We start from the raw sequence: 20,608 nt of genomic DNA, 5'->3' as shown, positions 1-20,608 counted from the left end.
TCCCTGATGGACTGTATACAATCAAGGGAAGAGGACACCTGAAGAATACACTTATGTTCAGAAACACTTGAGAACTTTGTATTGCTCCATCCCTGCAGGGCAGAGGGCAGCCACCTCTGCCCTCACTGTTACCAGTAACAGAGGAGTCCAGAGAAGAGAACGTCACAGAGTGAATGTGGCTTGCTAAATAGACCTGTCTAGAAGAGCAGAATGATTAGAGGCCAAAGAGAGTGAGAAAAGAAGAGAAAGACTGGGGGTCATGGGGATAGAAAGGGACGTATGGTGAGAAAGTCTGATAGATGATAGTGCACAAAGATATTGTAGGCAAAAGAGGGAGCATAGCTGAAATATCAGGGTTATAAGGAAATTGAGTAGCTGACAGGAAGGAAGCCAAGCTCACCTGGAGAGGTTTAGAATAGAAAAACAGATAAAAAAGCTGAGAAGAGCTAGGGTGCTAACATGAACTTTGAAATGTTCTAAAGGTACTTGTAATGTTGAGGGAGCCCGGAGGCCATCCTGTTCTTTATTATGCTAGTAGACACCACAGCCAGCAATCTATTTTTTCTACCCCTAATAAGTGAAATGTCTACTTTTGGAAAAAGGGAAGTGTCTTCAGAAGTTCCTGAGTTATGCTAGCTTTTCTGTATTTACCAGAATTTGGAAAATGGAGTTTCCTTTGAGTCTAAATCAACATTGTCAAAAAAGTGCAGAAAGACAGGAGGCCAGGGTTGAAGTCCAAGGACCATTGGCCAGAATTGGTGACCAGGACATTTCTAGTGAGCAGTTTTGTGGAGTGGATATTAGGGTGCATCAACATGTGACCTTTAGCCTGGAGTCCTGGTGATACCACATGGTCAGGATGCCACCTAAGAAGAATTTTATACTTCTTTCCCTTCTCCCTGCCCCTGCAGAGTATTCTGATGAAGGTAGTAATCAGGGAGTGACCTGAATCCACCGAATATAGATTCTGAGATTAGGCCCAGCTTCATGGCTCTGGGGGTCTCTGATGTCAAAGATGCAGGTCACAGACAAAGATACAGGGTCGATATGCTCAGTGAGGACTCTGGTTAGGAAGGAATTCTGGAGAAATATGAATGATAACTAGCAGATTTCCAGGAAGGATAACTAAGGCTTATTCAAAGAATATGCCCTGCAGGTGCTTTCAACTTCAGTCTGGTTTTACTTGAGTTCTTCTAAATGTTGTGGTCTTAGATAAATCTGAGATTCACAACTTTTTCCTTTCATCTCTTGTTAGGAATCCCCCTGCCTGTATACTTCATTTCCAGAGAATAAGTTCAAACTAGAGTTATGAACAGCAAATGCTTGAGAATGAAACTGATGAAGAAGTGGAATGGCATGGAAACCAAGGTTAAGTGAGGAAACTAGTAAGCCTGAGGGCAAAGGTGGCTTCAGTCTGACATGCAGGGACAATAAAGTGTAGGGTCCTCAGGTTTTACTGAACATGAGTGTGTTCCTCAAATGCCCTTGATGAGTTAGACTTCCTCAGGATGAAAAGTAATTATAAGATCTTGGGTGGCAGCTCTGCCCCCAACATCCAAGAACCCAGAGGAAGCAGGGATCCCAGGCTCTCGAACTCAGGCAGTATCTTAGGTAAGCAGACAGCAGGGCCCGCCCTAAACAGGGAGTAACTGGGAACCAAAAGGACCCAGGAAGTCACTCCCTGCCCGGAACACTGGTTCCTTCCAGTCTGGGCCAGAGCACTGAGCAGATCTTGGGTGGCAGCTCTGTCCCCAACCTCCAAGAACCCAGAGGAAGCAGGGATCCCAAGCGCTCTAACTTGGACAGTGTCTTAGAAACTAGTTCTCAGATCTGAGGCCTGGATCAGACCTCTGCCAGGTCTGCTGTTGTGTGGACCCCGGATTCCACCTGAGACATACTGGAAGGTCCACTCAATCCAGAGCCACAGAGGAACAAATGAACTCAGAGCTTCAGAAAACATATCCTGAGATATTCTAGAGTAGACACTGCACCCAGAACAGAAGTCACCTAGCTGGACTACTACCTTGGAGGCACCATATCCTGAGGCATCCTAGAGGTACGACTGTAGTCAGTGCAGCTGGAAAAGATCACAGAGACATCTGGACCTCTAGGATATCAGACATAAGCTAGATAACTAGAAAGACAGGCTTCAGTCAGAGACATCAAGTACAGGCAGCACTAGAGTTAACAAGATGGCAAAAGGCAAGAGCAAGAACGTAAGCAACAGAAACCAAAGTTACACGGCATCATCAGAACCCAGCTCCCCCATCAGAGCAAGCCCTGAACACCCCATCACACCAGAAAAGCAGGATTCAGAATTAAAATCACTTCTCATGATGATGATAGAGGACATAAATAACACTCTCAAAGAACTTAAGGAGAGTACTGGTAGACAGATAGAAACCCTTAAAGAGGAAACATAAAAATCCCTTAAGGAATTGCAAGAAAATGCAACCAAATGGGAAAAGGAATTAAACAGAACCATGTAGGATCTAAAAATGGAAGAAGAAACAATAAAGAAATCACAAAGGGATAATACCCTGGAGATAGAAAACCTAAAAAAAAAAAGATCAGGAGTCATAGACACAAGTATCACCAACAGAATACAAGAAATGGAAGAGAGAATCTCATGTGCAGAAGATACCATGGAAAACATTGACACAACTGTCAAAGAAAATGCAAAATACAGAAAGCTACTAACCCAAAATATACAAGAAATTCAAGACACAATGAGAAGGCCAAACCTAAGGATAATAGGTTTAGATGAGGGGGAAGACTCCCAACTAAAAGTACCAGTAAATATCCTGAACAAAATTATAGAGGAAAACTTCCCTAACCTAAAGAAAGAGATGTCCATAAATATACAAGAAGCTTCCAGAACTCCAAATAGTTTAGACCAGAAAAGAAATACTTCCCGCCATATAATAATCAAAACATCAAATGTACAAAACAAAGAAAAAATACTAAAAGCAGTAAGGGAAAAAGGCAAAGTAACATATAAAGGCAGACCTATACGAATTACACCAGACTTCTCACCAGAGACCATAAAAGCCAGAAGATCCTGGACCGATATCATACAGACCCTAAGAGAACACAAATGCCAGTCCAGACTACTATACCCAGCAAAACTCTCAATCATTATTGATGGAGAAACCAAAATATTCCATGACAAATCCAAATTCACACAGTATCTCAACACAAATCCAGCACTTCAAAGAATATTGAAGCATCCTTGGAGTTACTCCAGTTGTGTGGTAACAGCCACTAGGCAAGAATTGCCTCTCTCCATCTACAGACAAATTACTGTCCAGAAAAGGACATACATGCAGAATAGTTGACTGATTATATCTGCCTAGCAGAGTAAGCAGTCCTTAATAATCCTGCATCACCAAGGTCTGTCAGATGATTCTGGGCCAGAAGGCTAAATATTTGATGCTTCAACATTCGGTAGTATAGGGGCTTTTTCAGGTGTTCAGAGGTCTTTAAAAAATGGCTAAGTTTTAGAAGCTATGCTTTGTGCTTCCCACAATTATAGTAAACTCAGTCATTCTGGATTTCTGATGGGGTTGAAAACTTATAGTTATTTACCATAAAAGAAAAGATTTGAGTGGATGGTCGTCAGCTGACATTTATCCTAAAGCCAGGTTCAGAACTAAATGTTTTAGTTAGGATAGATGACAGAGGTGCTGGTTAGTCAACAAAAGGATAGACGGGGTATTAGGACTATCTTGTACCTCACTGGTACAAATTGGCATAATTATGTTCTAATTGTATTTTGAGAGAAAAGTTTCATTTTAACAGGAAGGGTGATGTGTAGGAGGAGCTAAGGTGGGAGGATTACTGAGAGGAAGAAAAGGAGTAAGAAGAGGAGAAGAAGAAGGAGAGGAGAAGCTAGGTGATGAAAGAGAGAAAGAGGAGGGAGACAGGGAGGCAGATATTCATGTATCTCCACCAGTCAAAGATAGTTGTTATATCTAGGTTGTTCAGTGGGTTACACCTCTGATTGAACAATTCCAAACTTATAACGCTTATGATTAACATTATTTTTAAAAAATGTATAAATGCAAAAAGGAAATGGGGCATGGGATAGGGGTTTCCTAAGGGGGGGAATGGGGAAAGGGGATGGCATCTGAAGTGTAAATAAAATATCTAATAAAAAAAAAGAAAAAAAAAGAAAAGTAATTATAATGGAGAAAATTCCCATTTTGACTTTAAGCTTTTTTCAAAACAGTTCTTTTTGCATTTCTCTGAATGGAATACATACTAGCATGCTTTTATTTTCTTTCCCAGGCCATTGGTTTTGGATTTACCTCCATATAATTTTCCCTTTTTGGCCAATGGCTAAGAACCTCTTAAGTCTTCATTCCCAGCTGTTTGGATAATTATTTTATGTGTACAGGATGTAAAACAGTGTGAGTCATAACTCAGGCTGTTTGCCAGCTGAGTATTTCCAGATGTGGTAGATGCCATCAGTTCAGGGCCTGCTAGATAAGGCCTAATTTCATCTTTCACAGTTTAGATATAGAGATTGACAAGACTGAGGTGTGTGTTGTGACACTGACAATAAAACTTGTTTCTAGTTGTGGTGTGGCTCAGCCCTAGCACACACCTTTAATTAATTAATTAATTAATTAATTAATTCAAGATGTTTACAGTATATTTGATCACACTATGATATTGTACACTGGAAAAAAACTGTTTCTAGTTGTGGGGTGACTCAGCCATAGCACACAGCTTTCATTTAAGAACTATCTGTTTATTGTAAACAAGATTAAATGAAGTAGATAAAGAGGTAAAGAAAACAACCAGTTGACAGTGAGAGGACATAGGAAAAAACAGAGAGAGTGAGAGAAAGTCAGGAGGACAGACTCACAGAAGGCTGAAAAGAGAGCTATTCAGTTGGAAATATTTTTAAGAATTTGTGAAGAAGCACTGGCTCTTTCTCTGAAGTTGGTTGAGGAGGAAAAATAGCCATGTGTTTTCTTGACCTCTCTGAACTAGTGGGATTTCACCCTAGCATCTGGCTCCTGAGTCCTAGGTAAAATAGAAAAACTGGGATTTTGTCTTAAAAACATATTCTGATCCTACTGAGAATGTGTCTTGACAATGAAATTAGATCCTATATTAGTTACTTTTCCCATTGCTGTGATAAGACACCTTACCTAGGAACTTGAAGAGTGCAGGCTATATCTCAGCTTACAGATCTAAGGTACAGCCTCATCTTCTAAGGAAAATCAGGGTGGTAGGAGCTTAAAGCATTTTGTCTCTTTGTTGTCATAGAGAGGAAGCAGAGACTAATGCACACTCATGCTTAGCTACCTTTCTCTTTATTTTTCCTTTAAGTAAAAGTTACTTGTCTTTTTATATTTAGTTTGTGTATTTTGGCTACAAATCTGTATATGTATCACATGCCCATGAAGGTGAAAAGAGGCCATTTTATTCCAAGTAAGATGTAGTTGTGAACATTCATGTAGACACAGAGAATCAAACTTTAGTGATCAGCAAGACAGACAAGTGTAGTTAACTGCTGAGCTATCTACTCAGTCCTTATCCTCCTTCTTTTATCTCAGTTCATAAACTATACTGCTCAAATTCAAAGTAGGTCTTCCCACTTTTGTTGAGTTAATCTACAAACATATTCCCTTCTTCATATGCTCACGAGATTATTTTTTCATCTTTCCAACTCTAGTAACATCTATAGTGAAAATAGATCATTACAGACACCAAATTAAAAATACTTAGAATTTTTTTCAAATAAAAAATATGAGGCACTTTGAAGTCTGATTTTATAATCTTAACATCATATAGGTTTACATTTATTAATAAATGTCAATTAGTTCAGATCAAGCTGCCTTTTGAAAATCAAATGTTTTGTCATTTTGTAAAGTGATCAGAGAGAGGAACTGCCCAATAAATAAACTCTTTTCAACTGAATAGACTTGAGCTTGGTGATTTTTAAAACAGGCATCTCCTTGAGGACACTAATGGGCTCAACAGCCCCTTATGCTTCTGAGAACACCTCAGCTTCACTGTCATTTGCTATTGGGATTAGGGAAGTACAGAATCAGAGAATTAATGTTGTCACCATGAGTGACATTGAAATATAGACAAAGAAAATTGTTTCACAGAAGCTGTGACTTGCTAAAGTTCAGCTGGTAAATCTTAAAAGCTTCAGAAGATGGTTGTTTTAAACTCAAGTTCTAGGATCATGGAGCCTTGTCAGCATCATAGCCCATTGCTTCAAATGTTCCTTTTAGAGAAGTCAGTTATGCTCTGATTCTCAGTTTCCCATCTTTGTAAACGTTGTAGTCATTCTAGTTTCCATTTATTTCATGAAGTTATTACAAGACTCAAAAGTTATAGCTTCTTTGAGAAGGCCTTGTAGCAGGGATATTGCCTGTACTAGGTGATGGTAAGACCCCACTTTGCTATTATAAATTATTTTTTCTAGTATAACAATAGTCTTTAGAACTAATTAAAAGCTGTGAGTGATGAAGCCTTTTTAATGAGGGTAACCCTTAATAAAACCTACCTAAAATACTTTGTTTCTCATGATAGTCACCACTACCCATAACTTTCTATTTTAATAACATCATGAGACAAATGATCTCCTTGATAGGCATCTATCTTGAAGAGACACGGATTTAACAGAAAAAATGCATGAAGGAGGTTGACAGAAGTATGGAAATTGAAAATTATGTATTTCCCAACATAAAGATATAAATATACACAGTATTAGACAGAGGGGCAAAAACAGGAAAGAGAGAAAGAAAGAAAGAAAGAAAGAAAGAAAGAAAGAAAGTGAAAGAAAAGTCAGAGACAGAGAAGCCCATCAGTGAAATTTGTAATTGTGTCTGTTAACATCACAAGCAGAAGTAAACATATGAGAAATATGATGCAAGGAAATAAAGAACACTGGATGCAATGTACAAACAAGAACAACATAATAGAATCAAGAAGACAACAATAAATAAGAGAATCTTGGTTCAGTAATGAACATTGAGAGCAAGAAATTTTTCTTTTTGTCATTTATTATTTGTCTAAGAATTATAATTTGCTTACAAAATTCTCCCTAGCATTTCTTCACTTCAAACTCTCCCATTTACCTCTCCATGCTCTTTTTCAATTTCATTGTGCCTTCTTTTTTCTAAGCTGATTGTAGTAGCATGAACATATTTATATGAATTTTTCATAAATATAAACTCCTCAGTTCATAAACGCTACTTTATACATGTTTTAACACTAATCATCTGGCATAAGACAACCAATTTTTTTTGTTCTTACCCGAGAAAATTTACTTCAACCTTTATTTATTTACCTGTGGTTTCTTAATTTTTGTTACTTGGGACAGATTAGATTTAAAGCCCATTCCACAAGGTTCAACTTATATCTGGTACCAAAAACTTGTGGCTAGACATGTCATACTCCCTAAGGAAGAAACTCATTCTGTTATTGTGAAATGGACAAAATGCTGAGAAAGAAATAAAAGATTATAATCCCAGGTAATAGTTCACTATGTTTCCCTGTTATGACTTCAGAAACTTTAGCCATCATGTTCATTCACCATCCATATGTTCCCAAGTATCACACTGACTCCTTGAAACTCTTTGTCATTTTGTCTTAAATTTTTATTAGTAGTATTCTCTAGTAATAACAGAACTTAAAGTGTGAAACCACATAAAGATAGGGGATTAGAATTATATACATACTGCAGTTCAGCTAGTCCAACAATGGCTGGCTATGAACAGAAAGTCTACAAATCCAGTAGACTACAAATCATGATCAGTTCATGAGACTGGATGTTAAAAGTTTGAATTTATATGAAAAGAAAAGGGATTTATTGTAATGACATACAAGCTGCAGTTCAGCTAGTCCAACCATGGCAAGCTATGAACAGAAAATATAGAAATCCAGTAGTTGTTCTATACATGAGGTTGGATGTCTCAGCTGCTCTTCATTAGATGCTGGAATATCAAATAAGTAGGCTTTAATGATAATAAAGGAGCAGAGTTAACTTAAAGGTAAATGAACATAAGTAGGTAAAGAGCTAAATCTTCCATTTTACATAGGCTTTCAGCAGAAAGTGCAGCACAGACTAAAAGCATGTTTTCTCAGCTCAAGATCTTGATTAAATATGACTTACCTTCCCACACTAAAGATTAGATTGGAAGTAGATCCTCTTACTTCAGTTACTCACAAAACCTCAAGTGATGTGCTGTCCATTCTAGAATTTGAATTAATCCCAGATATAGTCAAGTTGATAACCAAGAATGGCCATCAAAAGCCCTATCTCCCTATCTGTCCTTCTTTGGAGAGGTTTACACATAAGACTTTCCACAGTGCATTTCAAAGGCACCTGAGTTGAAGTCCCTTGAGGTGGATGCCTAGACCTAGCATCCAAATACTCTGTCAATTGGATAGGACACTGAAAGCCACTGATGGGCTTTGCCTTACTTGAAGGCTGATCTCTCCCAAGACCTTTACCCTCATATCCTGTACTGTAGTGAGATCCTGCCTCAACATGTGCATGGAATTTCAGATTAAGGTTTTGGGAAAGACAAGTATTGGGGGATTCAAAAATCAATGGTGACAATTACAGATCCCACTTTTTGATAAGTGTAAGTGTAAGGGTTAGGGTTAGGGTAAGGGTAAAGATAACATTTGTGGTAAGGGGTAGGTTTAGATTTAGGATTAGGGTTATTGTATGGGTAAGTTTTTGGTTTAGGTTTATGTTTAGGGGTAGTTCATTTGTTTTAGTGTTAGGGTTAGGTTGTAGGGTTAGGGTTAGGTTAAGGGTTTGCCTATTCCCAGAATATTCATGCCAATAATACACCAGTAGGCATATCTTTCCAGGCTAGATGTTAATGTACCTCACAGGGTTCACAGCTTCGTAAGGTTGATAGCTTGCCTAATGTTTTCCAGAACTACTCAGTAGAGATGAAGCTTCCTTGTCAGAACCACCTCTATTTCTCCATGTACCATGATTCAGGTCTGTGGTGTCTCTAACAATAATTCCTTACTTTCATATTATGGAGTGTAAATAAGAGCATTGTAAGAGCTTATGTTTGGGCTACTATGAGATCTCACTGGCCAAGAACTCCAAAAGAGATAATTCATCCATTGCTATCACTAGGCTCCCACCAACCCAACAACTCCCACCACCCCATCCTCTTTTCTCAAGAAGCAGTCTTCTTAATTCCATGGAGACTGCTTCTTGAGACAAGAAGGACACACTGACAGAATGAACTCAGAGAATGTTCTAGATAGAAAGAAGATATGTCTATTTGTACTATAGTCAAATGGAAACTAGAGAAAGAGAAGTGCAAGTGCCCTCACAAATTTTATACATACCTAACACTTACCTAATATGCCCTTACCCTAATCCTAACACTTACATTTACACTTACCCTAACCCTAACCCTTACCCTTACCCTAACCCTAACACTTACCCTTACACTAACCCAAAACTTAACACTAACTCTAAACCTAACCCTAACCTTAGCCCTAACCCTTACCCTATCCCTAACCCTAACCCTACCACTCTTACCCTATCCCTAACCATAACCCTAGAAGTAATTTTTATAACAGAATGCACTGTGTGGGTTATAGGTGACATGTGCCTCATAGGTGACTTGCATTGTGAGAAACATTTTTGGTATTTGGGTATATAGTCTTTACTGCCTAAATAATAAAAAGCTAAGATACCTTGAGTTACTTAAAACTATCCGTTTTTGAGTCATTAGCAGTATGAATAGTACCTGGGCATCCATAATTCAATTGAATAGATCAGTGCCTCTTTTTATATATGTTTATCTTAGCTGAAATGCACTGAACAATGTAATGAAGAAACTTTCTGTAAAGGTACATAAAAACTTTTGCAGTATAACCACATTGAAAGAAGCAATTTGAAGAAACTTACTATCCCTAACCATAACGCCTAACACAAAACATAATTCTAACCTTAACTCTAATCCTCACCCTCACCCTAACCATAATGCTAACCCTAACCCAACACGTACGAATAACCTAACCCTTACACTTACCTTAAGCCTAATCCTAACAATTACCCTTACCCTTAACCTAACCCTAACCCTACAACCTAACCCTAACACTAACACTTACCCTAACACTAAAACTAATGAACTACCCCTAAACATAAACTTAAACCAAAAACATACCCATACAATAACCCTAATCCTAAATCTAAACCTACCCCTTACCACAAATGTTATCTTTACCCTTGCCCTAACCCTAACGCTTACACTTACACTTATCAAAAACCTTAACCCTAATACTCACTCTAACCCTCACCCTCACCTTCAACCTCATCTTAATCCTAACATTTACAGTTACCCTTACCTGAATCCTAACCATAACCCTAACTCTAACCCTTAAACTTACCCCTACCCTAATCTTAACCATAAACATAAACATAACCCTTACTCTTACCCTTATCCTCACCATAACACTAAACCTAAACCTAACAATAACCTTACCCGTAACCCTAATACTACCCTAAATGCTGAACGTTAACTCTGACACAAACCATAGACCTAAACAATTATAAACCTAACCAAAACCCTTACCCTAATCCTAACCTTAACCATAACACTAAAATAACACTAAACATCTCACCCTGACCCTAAACCTAACACTAAAAAAACCCTAACCCTAACCTAAACCTAACCCTAAACCTAACCCTTACTCTAACACTAACCCTAATCCTAAAATAAACACTAACACTAACCCTATAATATCTCAAAACCTTACCCTAAACATAACCTTAACCCTAAACCTAACCCTAAAACCTAACCCTAAACCTAACTCTAATCTCTAACCTTAACCATAACCTTAACATTAATGCTTTTATAATTACTATAACCCTAACACTAATGCTAACTCCAAATTTAAACCTAACCCTAACCATAACTGTAACCCAAACACTAACACTAACCCTAAAGTTAACCCTAACCTTAACCCTAACCCTAACCCAAACACTAACGCTGATTATAAACCTAACCCTGACCCTAACACTAATCTTAACCCTAACACTATCCCTAACCTTAACCTAAACATAACCAACCCAAACTCTAACCCTAGCACTAACGATAACTCTACAGTAACCCTAACCCTAAAATTAAAACTAACCTGAAGCTCTATTCCTAATCCTAACCCTGAACCTAACCCTAATCCTAACCCTAACCTAACCCAACCCCAAACCCTAACCCTGAAGCTAATCCAAACACTACAATAAAGGTAATCTTAACACTAAGCCTAACCCCTATACTTATCCCTAACACTAAGCTACTACTAAAGTTAATCATAATCCTAACAGTAATCTAAACCTACCACTAACCATAAGGTTAACCCTCAACCTAAACCTAACTCAATGATAACCCTAAAAATAACCCTACAGTAATCCTAACCATAAGGAAAACCATTAACCTAAAAATAACCAAAGACCTAATGTTAAAACTAACCTTAACCATAACCCTAACAGTAACATTACAAAAACTCTAACACAAAAACCTAACCCTAACCTAACCCTAAACCTAACCCTAACCCTAATGCTAAACCTAACCCTAAAATAAACCTAACCCTAATCCTAACCCTAACCTTAAAAGTACCACTAACTTTAAAGATACCCTAACCCTAATCCTAACCATAACCATAACCCTAATCTTAACAGTAACTCTAACCTTACCCTAACCTTAACCCTAACCCTAGCAGTAATCCTAACCCTACAATAATGCTAACCCCAACACTAACCCTAATCCTAACTTCAATCCCTAACATTAATCCTAAACATAACCCTATCCCTAACCCTAATCTAACCCTAACCCTAATATTAACACTAATCCTAACCCAAGAATAACCCTAACCCTAACACTACACCTAATACCTATTCCTATTCCTAACCCTAACCCTAACCCTAATACTAAACCTAAACCTAATCCTAACAGTAATCTAACCTAACCCTAACACTAAAGCTAACCCGTAACATAACCCTAACCATAACCATAACCCTAACACTAAAGCTAACCCTATGCTAACAATAAACCTAACACTAACACTAATGCTAACAGTAATCCTACAATAATCCTAACCAAAACCCTAACTTCTTTCCTAAACCTAACTGCAACTCTGATCCTAACCCTAAAACTAACACTAACCCTAACCATATATTAAACCTAACATTAACCATAAACATAAATATAACCTGAACCTTATCCCTACACCTATCCCTAACCCTAACCCTAACAATAACACTAACCCGGAAACTTCCCTAAACCTAATGATAAACCTAACGCTAATCTTAACCCTAGCTCTAACCCTACCATAATTCTAACAGTAACACTAACCCTAACCCCTATACCTAACCCTAACCCTAACCGTAACCCTAACCTAAATTAACCTCTATCCCTATCCATATCCCTATCAATAACAATAACCCTATAACTAAATGTAACCCAAATCTTAAGAGTAATCTTAACCTAACCATAATGGTAAGGTTAACTGTTAAACTCACACTAACCTTAACCATAACCATAACCCTAAAACTAACCCTTCCCTAAAGTTAACCATAACCCTAACGCCAACCTTAGCAGTAACACTAAAATAATCATAACCCAAATCCCTATTCCTAGCTCTAAAACTAACACTAATAAAACCCTAACCCTCACCAAACACTAAACCTAACCCTAACACTAACCCTACCCCTAACTCGACAATAACCCTAAGGCTAACCCCTAACCCTAATCGTAACACTAACCCTAAGTGGAGCTCTAACACTGCAATAACCCTAATACTAACACTAACCCTACACCTAACCTTTCTTTCTATGCTAATCCTAAAATGATCCCTAACCTAACCCTAAGCCTAATCATAACCCTAATCCTAACCCTACCCCAACCCTAATTCTAACCCTAAACCTAAACCTAACCTTAAACCTAAAACTAAACTCTAACCCTAACAATAATACTAATCCTAAAACCTAAAATTAACCCCAACCTTAACCTTAACATTATTTCAATAATTATTACAACCTTAACCCTAATGCTAACCCTAACCTTAAACCTAACCCTAATCATAACTGTAACCCAAACACTAAGACTTGCCCTAAACCTAACGCTAACCCTAACCCTAAACTTAGCACTAACCCTAACCATAACACTAACCCTAACCCTAACCCTAACACTAAACATAAACCTGACCCTAACTCTAATCTTAAAACTAACATTTTCCCTAACCCTAACGTAAACCTAACCTACCCTATCCCTAACCCTAGCACTAACCCTAACCCTACAATAATCCTAACCCTAAAACTAAAACTAACACTAAGCCCTAATCCTAAGCCAAACCTTAACCTAACCCTAAACCTAACCCTAACCCAACCCTAACCTTAACACTAATCCTAAACCTACAATAACCCTAATCCTAACAATAAGCCTAACCCTTATCCTATCCCTAAACCTAAACCTACTACTAAAGATAAATGTAATACTAACAGTAATCTAAACCTAACCCTAAAAATAAGGCAAACCCTTAACCTAACCTTAACTATAACCATAACCCTAAACCTAACCTTAACTAACCCTAACCCTAATAGTAACCTTACAATAACCCTAAACCCTAAACCTAACCCTAATCCTAACCCTAGCACTAACCCTAACTTTAATCCTAAACCTAACCCTATCCCTAACCCTAACCCTAATCTAACCCTAATCCTAATACTAACACTAATCCTAACTCTACAATAACACTAAACCTAACACTACACCTAACCCCTATATTTATCCCTAACCCTAAGCCTAACTTTAATACTAAACCTAATACGAATAATAACAGTAATCTAACCTAACCAAAACCTCAAGGCTATCCCTTAACATAACCCTAAAAATAACCCTAACCCTAACTCTAACCCTAGCCCTAATCATAACCCTAACCCTAACCCTAACCCTAACCCTAAACATATATTAAACCTAACCTTAACCATAACCCTAAATGTAACATGAACCCTAACCCTATCCCTAACAGTAACACTAATCCTAAATCTTCCCTAACCCTAATTATAAACCTAATCCTAATCTTAACCCTAACTCTAACCCTACCCTAATCATAATCTTAACACTAACCCTAAACCTTACCCCATATCTAACCCTAAACCTAACCCTAACTCTAACCCTAAATGAACCTAACCTCTATTTCTATCCCTACCAATAACCATAACCCTATTACTAAACCTAACCTACATCTTAACAGTAATCTTAACATAACCCTAATCTTTTTTTTCTTTTTCCTCCTTTCTTATTTTTAATATAATTTTATTAGATCTTTCATTTACACTTCAGATGCCATCCCCTTTCCCCATTCCCCCCCTTAGAAAACCCCTATCCCATGCCCCCTTTTCCTTTTTGCATTTATACATTTTTTAAAAAAATGTTAATCATAGGCTTTATAAGTTTGGTATTGTTCAATCAGAGGTGTAACCCACTACCCAACCTAGATATATCTACTATCTTTGACTGGTGGAGATTCATGAACATCTGCTTCCCTGTCTCCCCCCTCTATCTCTCTTTCATCACCTAGCTTCTCCTCTCCTTCTTCTCCTATTCTTACTCCTTTTCTTCCTCTCAGTACTCCTCCCACCTTAGCTCCTCCTACACATCACCCTTCCTGTTAAAATGAAACTTTTCTCTCAAAATATAATTAGAGCATAATTATGCCAATTTGTACCAGTGAGGTACAAGATAGTCATAATACCCAGTCCATCCTCTTGTTGACCTACCAGCACCTCTGTCATCTCTCCTAACTAAAACATTTAGTTCTGAACCTGGCTTTAGGATGAATGTCAGCTGACGACCATACACTCAGATCTTTTCTCTCAAGGTAAATAGCTATAAGTTTTCAACCCCGTCAGAAATCCAGAATGACTGAGTTGACTATAATTGTGGGAAGCACAAAGCATAGCTTCTAAAACTTAGCCAATTTATAGAGACCTCTGAACACCTGGACACTCGCTCTACTTCAAAACGTTGGAGCATCTGTTCTTCTGCCTTCTGGCCCAGGATCATCTGACAGACCTTAGTGCTGCAGAATTATTAAGGGCTGATTACTCTGTCTAGGCAGATATAATCAGTCGACTATTCTGCAAGTGTGTCCTTTTCTGGACAGTAATTTGTCTGTAGAAGGAAAGTGGCAATTCTTGCCTAGTGGCTGTCTCACTACAACTGGAGTAACTCCAAGGATGCTCAATTTCTTCTTAGAATTTAACATAGGAAGCTGTCCGGAGCAGACAGGTCTCTAATGAAAATGAACAATAATACTGAAATGTTTGTCATGTCAATTCTAAGGATTTCTGATGTTTTGAAAACCAGCTATCCATGTAAGGTAATCTGGACTGTTGCCTGTTAACTCCACTCAGCTATTTCTAAATAAAACATAGAAAATACCCTTATAATAAACTCCAAGTCATGAATTTGCTATATTCCCTTAACTCACAGGCTGACCATCTCAAATCAGTTAAAAAAGTTGAAGAAGGACTGGGTCTAAGCTTTGTATTCCTAAGTGTGTTATACTGGTACAATGCCTATGAGAGTAACAATATTCATCTCGCTCTTATATCACTAAGAAGCTGATGCCAATGAAAACCTTAAAATTTGTAAACAAAGTAAATTGGTGCCATTTAAGAATTTATATCTTCATCTTGATATTAATTATACAGATTTCTACTAATAGGTTATGGCTATGCAATAAACCCTAGCTAATCCTCTCTATTCCGACAAAACCACTACTTTTCCCTAGAGAGACAGCCCAACATTTACCACCTTAGTCCCCATGCCCAGGGAATAGGGGCACTGACTCATCATTAGCTTCTTCAAGCTGATTATGGGCATTGAGATATTAGAAGAGGAGTGGGGGGAAGAGCAAATTGACAATCCTCTGATGCTGTGTCTTCGCTGCCTCCAGAAGGAATTCACGGAAATCAGAGGTTTGAGCAGGTCTGCCCAGCTTGCTTGTTGAGTAGATACATCAAGGCTGATCATTCTGCAATATACAATTCTCAAAACAAATTTTAGTATCAAGATAGTTTTTTTTTTTTTTTTTTTTTTTTTTTTTTTTTTTTTTTTAGAAGAGGGCAGACATTTTATTAAGAATGTTGGTTCTAACTGCTTTTCTATTTTTCCCCTCTTTTATTGGATATAATATTTACATTTCAAATTTTATCCCCTTACCATATTTCCCCCACCACCCAGGAACACCTTATCCCATCCCCCCTCCTCCTGCCTCTATGAAGGTGTTTACCCACCTACCCCCAGCCTCCCTCCCCACCCTCAGATCCCCCCCCCTTAGTGCTCAGCATTCAGGGTACTAATTATCTTGTCTCCCACCTATGCCCAACAGGGCCATCCTCCCCTACATATACAGCTGGAGTCATGTGTCTCTCCCTATGTGCTCCTAGGCTGGTGGTTTAGACCCTGGGGAGCTCTGGCTGGTTAGTATTGTTGCTTTCCTCATGGGGCCACCAGCCCTTACGGTTCACGGTTCCTTCAATTTACTCTCTAACTCCTCCATTGGGAACTTTGATCAGATTAATGGATAGCTGTGGGTATCTGTCTCTGGGTATGTCCGACTCTGAGAGACCTCTAAGGAGACAGCCTTATCCAGCTGCTGTCAGCTTTCCCATCCTGACATCCCTATCAGCGTCTATTTTTGGTGATTGCCTATGGAATGAATACCCAGACACAATGGTCTCCCTACAACCCCCCCTTCAGATTCTGACCCACACTTTGTCTCCATATTTGCTCCCTTGGTTATTTAGTTACTCCTCCTAAGAAAGACCTAGGCATCCTCACTTGTTCTTTCTTCTTCATGAGCTTCATGTCATCTAGTAGTTGAATCTTTGTTGTTTCAAATTTTTTGGGCTAATCTCCGCTTATCAGTGAGTAAATACCATGTGTGTTCTTTTGTGATTGGGTTACCTCACTCAGGATGATATTTTCTAGTTCCATCCATTTACCTAAAAATTTCTCGAATTCATTATTTTTAATAGCTGAGTAATATTCCATTGTGTAAATGTACCACATTTTTTGTATCCATTCCTCTGTTGAAGGGCATCTGGGTTCTTTCCAGCTTCTGGCTATTATAAATAAGGCTGCTATGAACATAGTGGAGCATATGTCTTTGTTATTTGTTGGGGCATTTTATGGGTATATACCCAGAAGTGGTATAGCTGGGTCCTCAGGTAGTGCTATGTCCAATTTTCTGAGGAACCACCAGACTGACTTCCAGAGTGGTTGTACCAGCTTGCAACCCCACCAACAATGCAGGAGTGTTTCTCTTTCTTCACATCCTCGCCAGCATCTACTATCACCTGAGTTTTTGATCTTAGCCATTCTGACTGGTGTGAGGTGGTATCTCAGTGTTGTTTTGATTTGCATTTCCCTGATGACTAAGGATGTTGAGCATTTCTTAAGGTGCTTCTCGGCCATTCGAGTTTCCTCAGTTGAGAATTCTTTGTTTAGCTCTGTGCCCCATTTTTTAATGGGGTTATTTTGTTGTTTGGCATCTAATTTCTTGAGTTCTTTGTAAATATTCGATATTAGCCCCCTATCAGATGTAGGATTGGTAATGATCTTTTCCCAATCTGTTGGTTGCCATTTTGTCTTCTTGACAGTGTCCTTTGCCTTACAGAAGCTTTGCAATTTGATGAGGTCCCATTTGTCGATTCTTGATCTTAGAGCATAAGCATAAGCCATTGGTGTTCTGTTCAGGAACTTTTCCCCTGTGCCTAGGTATTCCAGGGTCTTCCCCAACTTCTCTTCTAATATTTTCAGTGTACCTGGCTTTATGTGAAGCTCCTTTATCCACTTGGAGTTGAGCTTTGTGGAAGGGTAAAAGAATGGATTAGTTTGCATTCTTCTACATGTTGACCTCCAGTTGAGCCAGCACCACTTGTTGAAAATGCTGTCCTTTTTCCACTGGATGAATTTAGCTCCCTTGTCAAATATCAAGTGACCATAGGTATGCGGGTTCATTTCTGGGTCTTCAATTCTGTTCCATTGATCGTCCTTTCTGTCTCTGTACCAATACCAAGCAGTTTTTATCACTACTGCTCTGTAGTACAGTTTGAGGTCCGGAATGGTGATTCCCCCAGAGGTTCTTTTATTGTTGAGAATAGTTCTCGCTATCCTAGGTTTTTTGTTATTCCAAATGAATTTGTAAATTGCTCTTTCTATCTCTATGAAGAATTGATTTGGAATTTTGATGGGTATTGCATTGAATCTATAGATTGCTTTTGGCAGGATAGCCATTTTTACTAAATTAACCCCCCAATCCAGGAGCATGGGAGATCTTTCCATCTTCTGAGATCTTCTTCAATTTCTTTCTTCAGAGACTTGAAGTTCTTGTCATACAGATCTTTCACTTGCTTTGTTAGATTCACTCCAAGATAATTTATTTTATTTGTGGCTATTGTGAAGGGTGTCATTTCCCTGATTTCTTTCTCTGCCTGTTTATCCTTTGAGTAGAGGAAGGCTACTGATTTGTTTGAGTTGATTTTATATCCAGCCACATTGCTAAAGTTGTTTATCAGGTTTAGGAGTTCTCTGGTGGAAGTTTTAGGTTCACTTAAGTATACTATCATATCATCTGCAAATAGTGAAATTTTGACTTCTTCTTTTCCTATCTGTATCCGTTTGACTTCCTTTTGTTGTCTAATTGCTCTAGCTAAGACTTCCAGTACTATATTGAATAGGTAAGGTGAGAGTGGGCAGCCTTGCCTAGTCCCTGATCTTAGTGGGATTGTTTCAAGTTTCTCTCCATTTAGTTTGATGTTGGCTACTGGCTTGCTGTATATTGCTTTTACTATGTTTAGATATGGGCCTTGTATTCCTGATCTTTCCAAGACTTTTAACATGAAGGGATGTTGAATTTTGTCAAATGCTTTCTCAGCATCTAGTGAGATGACCATGTGGTTTTTCTCTTTGAGTTTATTTATGTAGTGTATTCCATTGATGGATTTCCGAATATTGAACCATCCCTGCATTCCTGGGATAAAGCCTACTTGATCTTGATGGATAATTGTTTTGATGTGTTTTTGGATTCGGTTTGTGAGAATTTTATTGCGTATTTTTGCATCAATATTCATAAGAGAGATTGGTCTGTAGTTCTGTTTCTTTGTTGGGTCTTTCTGTGGTTTAGGTATGAGTGTAATGGTAGCTTCATAGAATGAATTGGGTAGTGTTCCTTCTGTTTCTATTCGATGGAATAACTTGAAGAGGATTGGTATTAGGTCTTCCTTGAAGGTCTGAAAGAATTCTGCACTGAAACCATCTGGCCCTGGACATTTTTTGGTGGGAAGATTTTTAATGACTGTGTCTATTTCTTTAGGCGTTATGGGACTGTATAGGTGGTTAATCTGCTCCTCGTTTAACTTTGGTACCTGGTATCTATCTAGAAAATTGTCCATTTCCTCCAGATTTTCCAATTTTGTTGAGTATAGGCCTTTGTAGTAGGATCTGATAATTTTTTTAATTTCCTCTGTTTCTGTTGTTATGTCTCCCCTTTCAGTTCTGATTTTATTAATTTGAATGCTGTCTCTGCACCCTTTGGTTAGTCTGGCTAAGGGTTTGTCTATCTTATTGATTTTCTCAAAGAACCAGCTCCTGGTTTTGTTGATATTTTGTATAGTTCTTTTTGTTTCGACTTGGTTGATTTCAGCCCTGAGTTTGATTATTTCCTGCCGTCTACTCCTCTTGGGTATACTAGCTTCTTTTTGTTCTAATGCTTTCAGGTTTGCTGTCAAGTTGTTGATGTATGGTCTTTCCACTTTTTTTTTGTGAGCACTTAGAGCTATGATTTTTCCTCTTAGTACTGCTTTCAATGAGTCCCACATGTTTTGATATGATGTGTCCTCATTTTCATTTAAATTTAAAAAGTCTTTAATTTCTTTCTTAATTTCTTCCTTGACCAAGTTATCATTGAGTAGAGCATTGTTCAGTTGCCAAGTGTATGTCGGTTTTCTGATGTTTTTGTCCATGTCAAATACAAGTCTTAATCCATGGTGGTCTGATAAGTTACTGGGGATTATTTCAATCTTTTTGTATCTGTTGAGGCCTGTTTTGTGACCAATTATATGGTCTATTTTCGAGAAGGTACCATGAGGTGCTTAGAAGAAGGTATATTCTTTTGTTTTAGGATGAAATGTTCTATAGATGTCAGTTAAATCCATTTGGTTCATAACTTCTGTTAGTTTCATTATGTCTTGATTTAGTTTCTGTTTTCATGATCTGTCCATAGCTGAGAGTGGGGTGTTGAAATCTCCCACTATTATTGTGTAGGGTGCAATGTATGCTTTAAGTTTTAGTAAACTGTCTTTTATGTATGTGGGTGCCCTTACATTTGGGGTATAGATGTTGAGAATTGCAAGTTCCTCTTGGTACATTTTTCCTTTCATGAATATGAAGTGTCCTTCTTTATCTTTTTTGATTACTTCTGGTTGAAAACTGATTTTATTTGATATTAGAATCGCTACTCCAGCTTGTTTCTTGGGACCATTTGCTTGGCAGATTGTTTTCCAACCTTTTACTCTGAGGTAGTGTCTGTC

The 20,608-nt window shown here is 38.1% G+C and overlaps 1 protein-coding gene across 1 annotated transcript in view; it reads right to left on the bottom strand.

Annotated features, from left to right (window-relative positions):
- Positions 1-7,606: 7,606 nt before the first annotated feature.
- Positions 7,607-20,608, bottom strand: part of LOC117718802 (collagen alpha-1(XIV) chain-like) — an 84,399-nt gene continuing 71,397 nt past the window's right edge. The window contains exon 7 of the mRNA XM_076911204.1: positions 7,607-7,964. Coding sequence (XP_076767319.1) covers positions 7,888-7,964 — 77 coding nt within the window. The 3' untranslated portion in view covers positions 7,607-7,887. The remainder of the gene's footprint in view (positions 7,965-20,608) is intronic.

This window comes from Arvicanthis niloticus, chromosome 13, assembly GCF_011762505.2.
Source record: "Arvicanthis niloticus isolate mArvNil1 chromosome 13, mArvNil1.pat.X, whole genome shotgun sequence".
NCBI lineage: Eukaryota > Metazoa > Chordata > Mammalia > Rodentia > Muridae > Arvicanthis > Arvicanthis niloticus.
The sequence above is the reverse complement of the archived record's forward strand: the minus strand, read 5'-3'. Positions and strand labels throughout refer to the sequence as shown.